This window comes from Carlito syrichta, unplaced genomic scaffold (assembly GCF_000164805.1).
Source record: "Carlito syrichta isolate Samal-C Ts95f unplaced genomic scaffold, Tarsius_syrichta-2.0.1 Scaffold305689, whole genome shotgun sequence".
NCBI classification, from domain to species: domain Eukaryota; kingdom Metazoa; phylum Chordata; class Mammalia; order Primates; family Tarsiidae; genus Carlito; species Carlito syrichta.
Genome location: NW_007249785.1, coordinates 47,556 through 58,919, shown reverse-complemented (window position 1 = coordinate 58,919; position 11,364 = coordinate 47,556). Strand labels below are relative to the sequence as shown.

Sequence of the window (11,364 nt, the reverse complement as noted above, 5' to 3'; positions counted from 1 at the left end):
CGGGTCTCGAACCCGCGGGCTCAGGCAATCCACTCACCTCAGCCTCCCAAAGGTGCGGGATTATAGGCTGAGCCACCGAGCCCAGCTGGAGAATGTCTTAAAATGGCACAATCTATTGGAAAGAACTTGGGATTTGGAGTTGAGGAGGCCTGGGTTTGAGGCTTCTCCCCCCACATTCTACTAAATGAGTAACATTAGATGGTTTTTCAAATTTCTCATCATTTATTTCCTTACCTGTTAGGTGGTTATAATAAGATCTACCTTGGAAGGTTCTTGAAGCAATTAAGATGTTGGTCATAGAACCTTATGAACTGAACAGTAAAGTACTTTATAAATACTATTTTAAATTTCTGTAATTTTCCTTTTCTTTCTCTCTTTTTTTAAAAATAGAGACAGAATTTCACTCTGTTGCCCAGACTGCAGTGTAGTGGTATGATCATAACTTGCTGCAGCCTCTAACTTCTGGGCTCAAGTAATTCTCCTATCTCTGCCTCCTGAGTAGCTAGGACTACAGCTGTGCGCCACCATGCCTGGCTAATTTTATTTTTTGTAGAGATGAGGTCTAGGTATGTTGCCCAGACTGGTCTCAAGCTTTTGGCCTCAAGTGATCCTTCTACCTCAGACTCACAAAATGCTGGGATTACAGGCGTGAGCCACTGTGCCTGTTATACTTTTTCTTTGTAAAGCATGTATGCACTCCACCTAAGAGGAATTTGGGGAGTAATTAGATATTTGAATTTTTGAAAAATTACCTCGAGACTATGTTCTCCTTTGATGTTTATGGACAAATTAAATACAGTGAACTCTCGATTTAGTATTACGTCCTTGGACTTGGACTGTAACTTCTACCCTGATCTAAACACATGATTCTATATTGAATATCTCAAGATGTATTTATCTTTATATGTAAATGGAAAATGCTATTGGGATTGTTAATGTGAGTAGTGTTCATCACTATATGGGAAATTACTCACTGTAAGATTTTTTTTAGTTTTCTCCCAAACTTGGCTAGTCAATTACATTTAGACTAGAATTAAAAATTTTAATAGACTTTGACTTTTCTTTTTAAATTGAAAATTTTCATATGGGCATTATTTATCTTGTGCTTGGTATTGCAGTCTTTTCCTGGGCATTGACATTATACTTGAAGAAAGTAAGACTTTGACCCTTTAATAGCCAGTTATATTGTCTGTGTATGTGTGTATGAGTTGTTTTGGCTGCTAAATGCTCTTGTGGAAAGGATGAATTACTATAAAACCTCAATAAAATATGCACTGTGAATTGTCTGTAAATTATAATGGTACATAGTGGTTTTCAATATCTCTTAAGCTCCTGAAAACTATATGTATGTCTACATATGTCATATGTCTAGGACATATGAAAGACATAAACCCAGGCCAGACTCAGTGGCTCAGTGACTCAGTGGCTCAGCGGTACAGCAGCACAGTGGCTCAGCGGCTCAGCGGCTCAGCGGCTCAGCCCCTCAGCCTGTAATCGCGCACTTTGGGAGGCTGAGGCGAGTGGATTGTTTGAGCCTGAGGGTTTGAGACCAGCCTGGGCAACTTGGTGAGACCTTATCTCTACAATAAATCAAAAATTAGCCAGGTGTGGTAGCATGCGCATATAGTTCTGGCTACTTGGAAGGCTGAGGCAAAAGAATCGCCAGAGCCCAGCAAGTTGACGCTGGGGTAGCCATGAGTGCATGAGTGTGCCACAGCACTCTAGCCTGGGCAAGGTAGTGAGACTCCAACTCAAAAAAAAGGCTGGGCACTGTGGCTCACACCTGTAATCCCAGCACTTTGGGAGACTCAATGTGAGAGGATTGCCTGAGCCTGTGGGTTTGAGACCAGCCTGGGAAACTTGGCGAGACCTTATCTCTACAATAAATAAAAAAATTAGCTGGATGTGGTGGCATGTACTTGTAGTTCCAGCTATTTGGAAGGCTGAGGCGGAAAGATCTCCAGAGCCCAGCAGGTCAAGGCTGTGGTGGCAGTGAGCATGCCATTGCACTCCAGCCTGGGCAAAAGGGTGAGACTCTTAACTAAAAAAAATATTTATATTAGTTTTTTTAATTCTTATTTTGGATTGTGGGTATGCTTTAGATGGATTACGAACCTTTTCTTTTTTTTTTTGAGTTGGAGTTTCACTCTTTTCCAGGATGGAGTACAGTGGCACACTCACAGCCACCGCAGCCTTGACCTGCTGAGCTCAGGTGATCCTTCAGCCTCAGCCTTCCAAATAGCTGGAACTACAGGCACATGCCACCATATCCAGCTAATTTTTTAATTTGTTGTAGAGATAAGGTCTCGCCAAGTCGCCTAGGTTGGTCTTGAAACCCTGGGCTTAGGCAGTTCTCTCACCTCAGCCTCCCAAAGTGCTGGGATTACGGGCTTGAGCTACCACGACTGGCGGATTATGAACCTTTTGTAAATATGGTTGGAAAAAGCTTTCTTGACAAAAATGATTTAATGTAAAATTTGAATATGATTTCAATGCATGATTTAATGATCCTGAAAAGAGAAATAGTTGCAGAAATATTAGAAATTAAACAAGCTGGGCCAGGCTCGGTGGCTCAGCGTGTAATCCCACGATTTGGGAGGCTGAGGTGAGTGGATTCTCTGAGCCCATGGGTTCGAGACCCGCCTGGGCAACTTGGTGAGACCTCATCTCTACAATAAATCAAAAAAAGTAGCTGGGCGTGGTAGCGCGCGCCTGTAGTTCCAGCTACTCGGAAGGCTGAGGCGGAAGGATTGCCAGAGCCCAGCAGGTCAAGGCTGTGGTGGCTGGGAGCGGCCACTGCGCTCCAGCCTGGGCGACAGAGTGAGACTCCAACTCAAAAAAAAAAGAAATTAAACAAGCTTTAGAAAATTTTTTTCTATCAGAAAAATTTTTCTTTACTAGTTAATTCCTACTTCATTCTTCAAGGCCTAGCTTATATTTTACCTTTTCTAGGAATTATTTTATTTTTTTTTGAATCGGAGTCTCACTATCACCCAGGCTGGAGTGCCATGGCACGCTCATGGTCAATGCAGCCTCGACCTGCTGGACTCAGGTGATCCTTCTGCCTTAGCCTTCTAAGTAACTGGAACCACAGATACGTGCCACCATGCTGGGCTGATTTTTTTGATTTATTATAGAGGCAAGGTCTCACCAAGTTCCCCAGGCTGATCTCGAACTCTTTGGGCTTAGGCAATCCTCTTGCCTCAGCCTCCCGAAGTACTGGGATATCAGGTGTGAGCCACTGCACCTGGCTCTAGGAATTATTTTAATATCCCTTTGGGCATAATCGTTATTCTGTGCTTCCATAATACTTTAAAGTGTTATAAATTTATTTTAATGTTGTTCATGCCTTAAGGATAAAAAAATCTTGTTTTTATTTTTAATTTAGTTTGTAGAGACAAGGTCTCTCTGTGTTGTCCTGGCCTCAAGCAGTCCTCCTTCCTTGGTCTCCCAAAGTACTTGGATTATAGGTGTAAACCACTGCCCCTGTCCTTGTTCTTCATTTTTATATTTACAGTACCTAATACAGAGCATGGCACATAATAGTTACATTCTTAAATATTTAATGGAGAAATGTAATGTATTTAAAGTGTTCTCATCTAATTTTTGACTTTCTAGTATTTTGGTATTATATAGGTTTAAAATTAAATGTACATTTTAATGAAATTGATAAGCTAGTAAATTGTTATAAACTAAAAAGAAAGACAACTTAGCAAGATTTAAGTTCCATGGGTAAAAAGAATATCATAGCCGGGCTCAGTGGCTCAGCCTGTAATCCCACGCCTTTGGGAGGCTGAGGTGAGTGGATTGCCAGAGCCCGCAGGTTAGAGACCCGCCTGGGCGGCGAGACCTCATCTCTGCAATAAATCAAAATCAGCTGGGTGTGGTAGCGCATGCCTGTAATTCCGGCAACTCGGAAGGCTGAGACGGAAGGATTGCCGGAGCCCAGCAGGTCGAGGCTGCAGTGGCCGGGAGCGGCCACTGCACTCTGGTCTGGGCGACAGAGTGAGACTCCAACACACACACACACAAAAGAATTCATGATTAGAAAACAATTCCTTTTTTTCGTAATAATTTTCTTTGTACTAGGAACTTAGAAAACTTTTATTCTAACTTATATTTCTAGTAATTTTATTTCCTTGACATTTTATCTTAACTCTCACTTATTTCTAGTTAAGTGGTTGCTGTAGTGACTAGTTCTGAAAATTTCAGGTGCTGAATTACATTTCTTGGAATCTGTAGTTTGTATAAGTCAGTCCAGATGGGACATGGTAGTTTTGGGTAGTTTGTTCTTAGATAAAAGTTGCATATGTGTGGGGTACTTTTGCAGAAGTAGTTATCCAAAATTGGTAGCTATTTGTAAGTAGAGAAAACTGCTATAATAAAATGAGGTGCTTGGAGGGAAAAAAAAGGCATTGGGGAATAGCTTCATTCACTTTTCTTAAGAAAAGATAGCATATTTAGAATGTTTACAGTATGCTTGGTTCCATATTGGGTAAAAATGAGTGAATCAATCTCCTGTTAGGGAACTCAAAAATCTGTTGAATTCTGTTTTGCTTTGGTTTTTGTCCTTGGTCCGCAATGAAAAAATAAATGGTTTTTTTTTCCCTCTAAAATGTCTTCTCTTTTTTTTTCTTAGTTTAACAAAACAGCAGGTAGCAGTGGGAACATGTTTGAATAGAAAATGTTGAATCTTTGCTAGTATGAACAAATTAAATATTCAAATATTAGATGCTTCACCAGAATAAGGCAGAAAATTTGGCGTATTTACCCACCTGTGAGGAATTCTAATTAAGACAGGTTGAGAGGGGGTTATTGGTGGGGAATTCTAGTTAGACAGGTGGGTGGGTCACAGTTTTTATAGTCTGGTGTACAATCAGTGAAGGTCTGTACTTTACAGTCTTTTGGAGAGAGGGCTACTATATATATGATAGGTGGTGCTTGTTGGATAATTTCAGAGTCTCTTGAAAGTCTGGTCAAGCCGGGCTCGGTGGCTCAGGCTTTAATCCTGCGCCTTTGGGAGGCTGAGGTGAGTGGATTGCCTGAGCCCGTGGGTTCGAGACCCGCCTAGGCAGCGAGACCTCATCTCTACAATAAATCAAAAAATCAGCCAGGCGTGGTAGCGCATGCCTGTAATTCCGGCTACTTGGAAGGCTGAGGCGGAAGGATTGCCGGAGCCCAGCTGGTCGAGGCTGCGGTGGCCTGGAGTGGCCACTGCACTCCAGTCTGGGTGACAGAGTGAGACTCCAGCTCAAAAAAAAAAAGTCTGGTCACAACAAGAAGGAGGGATGCAGTTGTGGAGCCAGACCTCAACTCACTGCTGTGGTAGCTAAAACCTCTGTTAATTAGGCAAGTTAGTGAACTTCTCTATGCTTTGGATTCCTCAACCATAAAGTAGGGATAATAGTATGTACTTCAGATGTTGATATGAGGATTAAAGGAGCTCAATTATAGAAGTGCTTAAAACAATACCTTGTAAATAGCTCACTATATGTATTTGCTGCTATTATTTTTGGTAAAGCTGATGGTAAGCTGCTTTTGTTTACTAGCAAGGAAGACATAGAAGACCTTATTAAAAATGACTCAAATAAGAAAAATGAGTACCTCATATGACAAAAATTCTAGAATGGAGCTTTTCTGAGTCCTGACAAGGACATGAGGTGTTTCTTCTTTTTCTGCTTTGCCACCTTTAAGTTGTTGGCTTGTCCTTCTCAGAAGACTCTTCTCATAATCCCAAGTTTTCAGAAGTTTTTTTTTTTTTTAGTTGGAGTCTCACTCTGTCACCCATGCTGGAGTGCAGTGGCATGGTCATGGCCACTGCAGCCTCAACAATCTGGGCTCAGGCAATCCTTCCATTTCAACTTTTCAAGTAGCTGGAACTACTGGTGTGTACTACCATGCCCAGATTATTTTTTTAATAATTGTAGAGATAAGGTCTCACCAAGTTACCCAGACTGGTCTCGGACCCTTGAGCTCAGGCAATCCACTTTGCCTCAGCCTCCCAAAGTGCTGGGATTATAGGCTTAGGTCACTGTGCCTGGCGAGAAGTTCTCAGTGTTAAGTACAGAAGATCATAGCCAGAAAGGAGACTGTTTTGTCTTATATATCTGTTCAGGAGTAAGAAAATCTTTCTCAAATGAACCTCTAATAGATGTCCCCTCACATTTTATTAGCTAGTATCATATGGCACATCAGTCCTAAAGCAGCCATTGGTGGGGCATTATGTTTTGTCTTGAAATCAAGCTCCATCCTTTGGGCAGGGAAGGGCACAGCAGCTCCTGAAGCACAATGCTGCTTCTTACCTAGAGAAAAGTGTGGTTTTCTTAGCAAGGAAAAAAAGATAAATGGCAGCTGAGTATCAGTGTCTTCTGATTAGGGATAGGATTGATCCAAAGACCTGAGGAAAAAGGTGAGTCTGGAATACAAAAGCCTCTGCCACCCCCAGGTGTGTGGAGGGATTAGCTGAAAAAGCGAGGTGAGATAGGAGTCTAGCAGGCTTATTCTTAAATCTGGACACTGTACTTCCTTTTAATTTTTTCCTTAAACTCCTCCAATATCAGAGTGCAGAATTGGTGCACTCTTGACCTACCTCAACCCAGTGGAGACATAAAAACTTGACATGAGCTAGAGCTATGGCATTCACCTTACCTCTTCCTGGAGGGTGTGTCTTCTATGTTAGACTTGAAAGACTATAATTCCTTGTTGATGTTTGCCAGTTAATTTTGTTTCTCATCCTCCATGTCCCAGCAACAGAAGACCCGAAATAATACACAACTCAGATTAATAAGTGCCCTTTGTTACTGTTTAACTTTGGGTTTGCAATGTGCTGTTTTGTTATTAAATGAAGGAAAAAAATGTTAAAGATTACCTCAGGTTATTCGGGTGATTGAGAACCAAACTATTCCTTTTCCTTCCTAATGCCCCCACAATTGTAGGGTGGAGTATCAGAGGAAGAAAATTACATTTTTGATACTTTTTGTCATTCTAAAGTAAACAACTCTAGAAACCTAATGTAAATTTTCTCATTATTTTAGTAGATAGTCTCTAACCAAAAATCTAGTCTAGGAAATCCAGAAATGAATGAAGTGCTGAATTTATGTTTTAAAATGTTAAAAATAAAAAGTGAGTTACCTGAAATCTCACCTTTGAATATTTTTCTTTTTTATATGTCACCATTTATGTTATGCTAATTTTGCTTAGCATATCTATTAATATTTTCCCAGATTTTAATGTTTTCTTTTTTTTTAAAGCAGAATTTATTGAGAGACAAAAAAGTTCCCACAGTGGGTGGGGAACTGAGGGGGCTGCCCAATATTTATTTATTTATTTATTTAATTTTTTCTATCAATATTTTTATTGGCTACATTTTATAATATGCTGATATGTGGTAATTTTATTCAATCTTTCCCATATTGGCCATTTGGGTTGATAATATTTTTCTAATTTTTTTAATTGTGGTAAAATGTACATAACATAAAATTTAACATCTTCACAATATTTAAGTGCATAGTGTTATGCAAACACCACCACCATTCATCTTCATAACCCTGTTCATCTTGGAAAACTAAAACTCTCTACCGATAAAACAGTAATTCCTCATTCCTTCTCCATCTAGCCCCTGGTTACCACCATTCTACTTTCTGTCCCTGATTTTTACTCCACTAGGTTACCTCATGTTAAATGGCATCATCTAGAATTTCACTTAATATAGTGGTCTCGAAGTTTAACCAAGTTGTAGCATTATTGCAAAATTTTATTCCCTTTTAAGGTTGAATAATATTTCATTGTTTACCACATTTTTCAAATCCTTTTATCCATGGATAGATACTTTTGTTGTTTGTATATTTTAGCTATTATGAATAATGCAGCAATGAACATGCATGCACAAGTATCTTTTCAAGACCCTGCTTTCAAATTTTTTGTACATATACCTGGAAGTGGAATTCCTGGATCATAGTGATGATCCTATGTTTAACTTTTTGAGGAGCTACCATTCTGTTTTCTACAGTGGCTGTACTGCAGGTTGATAACTTTTTGCTGTTGCTAGTAACATTTTAAGTTGAATCTTTTTAACAGTGTTATTTTTCTGCACTCTAATACTGACATGTTTTGAAGTCTAACTGTTGGAAATTTTAAAACTTTTTCAGAAGCAAGAGAAAAAGAGGAAGAAATTAACAGAGAAAAAGAATTAAGAAAACAAAATGAAGATATTGAACCGACATCTTCAGGCTCAAATATGGGCAGAGATTACTCGAAATCATCTTCCAGGTGCCTGATTTTCTCAAAAGGCTTTTATTAAACTATCATTTCCTAGGTATTCGTAACACAACTTAGGTAAAGTTCCTGATATTACAGCTTGCATAATGTCTCACCTTTTAGGCAATTGTGTATCCCTAGGCCATGAAAAAGACCTGTATCAAATTGAGAATTGTATTTTTTTTTTTTTGAGTTGGGGTCTCAACTCCCAGGCTGGAGTGCAGTGGCATGATCATGGCCACCCCTGCGTCAACATGCTGGGCTCTGGTGATCCTTTTGCCTCAGCCTTCCAAGTAGCTGGAACTACCCATCGTGAGCTACCATGCCTGGCTAATTTTTGATTTATTGTAGAGGTGAGGTCTCACCAAGTTGCCTGGGCTGGTCTTGAATCCACGAGCTCAGGCAGTACTCTTGCCTCGGCCTCCCAAAGTGCTGGGATTACAGGCTGAGCCACTGAGCTTGGCTGACAATTGAGTTTTTAAAAATTAAAGTTTATTTTTATTTTATTTTTATAGAGATGATATCTTGCTATGTTGCCCAAGTTAGTTTTGAACTCCTGGGCTCAAGGGATTCTCTTGCCTCGGCCACTCAAAGTATTAGGATTACAGGTGTGAGCCACTGCACTTGAACTGATTTAGTTTTTTAAAAGTATTCTAAGCTGGCACGGTAGCTCATGCCTGTAATCTCAGCACTTTGGAAGGAGGTGGGAGGATTGCCTGAGCCCAGGAGTTTGAGATCCAGCCTAGGCAATATAGTAAGACCCTGTCTCTATAAAAAAATTAAAAATATTAGCCAGATATGGTGACATACTCCTGTAGTTTTAGCTACTTGGGGTAGAAAGTTCACCTGAGCCCAGGAGGTTGAAGTTGCAGTGAGCTGCAATTGTTATTCTACTTCATTCCAACCTGGGTAACAGAGTGAGACCCTGTCTCAAAAAAAAAAAAAGAAAAAAAATATTCCAGATACAGTGTTAAAATCTATGCTTTTTGATTGCAGAATATATCCATATGAAGTTGGAGAAATGGACAAGTTTGTATTTTGTGTTTATATTATCATTTACATCTTTGGTTTTTTTTTCCAAAATTCCACATTCATTGTAACCTTTTTGGTAGGATTCTTTATAAAAATAGATTAAAGGAAAAATATAAATAGCAGCACATTAAAAAGTTTACTGAGTTATAGGAGAAATTAGCCATTAAATTACTGTAAAGTGAAATTTAGGCTGTATGTGGTGGCTCAAGCCTGTGGTATCAACACTTTGGGAGGTTGAAGTGGGAGGATTGCTTGAAGCCAGGAGTTCAAGACCAGCCTGGGCAACATAGCAAGACTCCATCTCTTAAAAAAAGGTGAAATTTCATGCTGTGTAATTATTAAGAACTTTAAAAAATAGAAGCAGCTGGGCACAGTGGTTCAAGCCTGTAATCCCAGCACTTTGGGAGGCAGAGGCAAGAGGATTACCTGAGCTCAGCAGTTTGAAACTAGCCTGGGCAACTTGGTGAGACCTTGTCTCTACAGTAAAATAAAAAAATAAGCCGATGTGGTAGCGTGTGCCTGTGGTTCCAGCTACTTGGAAGGCTGAGGTGGAAGGATCACCTAAGTTCAGCTATGGTGGCTGTGAGCATGCTACTGCACTCCAGCCTGGGCAGCAGAGTGAGACGTCAACAAAAAAACAACAATAGAAACAGATATTTAGATATCAAAGCTGGATGGAATAATATAAGAAATCTAATGTTTAGGTATTTTTCTTTATTCACCACTGATCAGAAGGCATAGGTATATTTTAAATTGTCAAATGTTTAATCAATGAACAGTTGGTTCCATAAACTGTTCATTGATTAAACATAATATACTGAAGAAAATCTACCATTGGATTGATATTCTTCTATTCTTGGAAGAAAAAACCTGAATACAGAAAATGTAATTTCTGTTGTATACTTTCATTTTTTTGGGCACTTATTCCCTGGCGCCCAGGAGTTTGAGATCCAGCCTAGGCAATATAGTGAGACCCTGTCTCTACAAAAAAATAAAAAATATTAGCCAGATATGGTGACATACTTCTGTAGTTTGGTATCTCAGTCTAGTCTTCTGGACATTTGGTCAGAATACATTATTAACTCAGTAACATTCTTGATCGTTTCTACAGTTTGTCTTTGTAGGGAAAGGGATTGGAACTACCAAGTCTGATTCTTCCTTTTTATTACAGTGCAACCCCGATACCTGTGTTTAGTCTCTGAAGCATACAGGTATTTTTGTATATATTAATGAAGAGTGGGAGTCAGTAAACTTTTAATCTAGGGCCAGATAATAAATATTTTAGGCATTAAGAGTCATACAGTCTCAGCCGGGCGCGTTGGCTCATGCCTGAAATCCCAGCACTTTGGGAGGCAGAAGTGAGAGATTTGCCCGAGCACAGAGTTCAATATCGCCTGGTTAACTTGATGAGACCTCATCTCTACAATAAATCAAAAAAATTAACTGGTCTTAGTGGTATGTGCCTGTAGTTCTAGCTACCTGGAAGGCTGAGGCAGAAGGATTTCCTGAGTCCAGCAGGTCAAGGCTGCAATGACTGTGAGTGTGCCACTGCACTTTAGCCTGGGCAACAGAGTGAGACTCTAATTAAAAAAAAAAAAGGAATCATGCAGTCTCTTTCTCGGCTATTTCTCTTTTCTGCGGTAGATATTATATATACAAATCAATGTGGCTGTATTCTGATAAAATTGCAAAACAACAAGCAGTGAGCCCAAGTTAGCCAACTCCTGCAATATAGTGTCATTCCTTTATATACTAGTAAAAAAATTAAGTTTTACGTTGTCTGTGGTTTTATATTAGTCGTCAGTCTCTCAGTGTCCTTAGGTTTCCATCTGATAGGGAAAGAAATCCCATTTTTCTTTTCTTTTTTTTTTTAGTCAGAGTCTCACTCTATTGCCCAGGCTGGAGTACAGTGGCACACTCATGGCCACTGCAGCCTCTACCTGCTGGACCCAGGTAATTCTTCAGCTTTAGCCTTCCAAGTAGCTGGAACTATAGTCATGCACCACCACATCCTACTATTTTTTTTTTTTTTTTGAGTTGGAGTCTCACTCTGTCACCCAGACTGGAGTGCAGTGG

The 11,364-nt window shown here is 39.8% G+C and overlaps 1 protein-coding gene across 1 annotated transcript in view; it reads left to right on the top strand.

Moving 5' to 3' along the window:
* The window catches only part of LOC103264674 (WD repeat-containing protein 70-like), a gene marked incomplete at its 3' end in the record, with an annotated part of 25,193 nt that overhangs the window by 6,320 nt on the left and 7,509 nt on the right, over nt 1–11,364 (top strand). Inside the window, exon 4 of the mRNA XM_008062389.1 lies at nt 8,148–8,268. Coding sequence (XP_008060580.1) covers nt 8,148–8,268 — 121 coding nt within the window. The remainder of the gene's footprint in view (nt 1–8,147; nt 8,269–11,364) is intronic.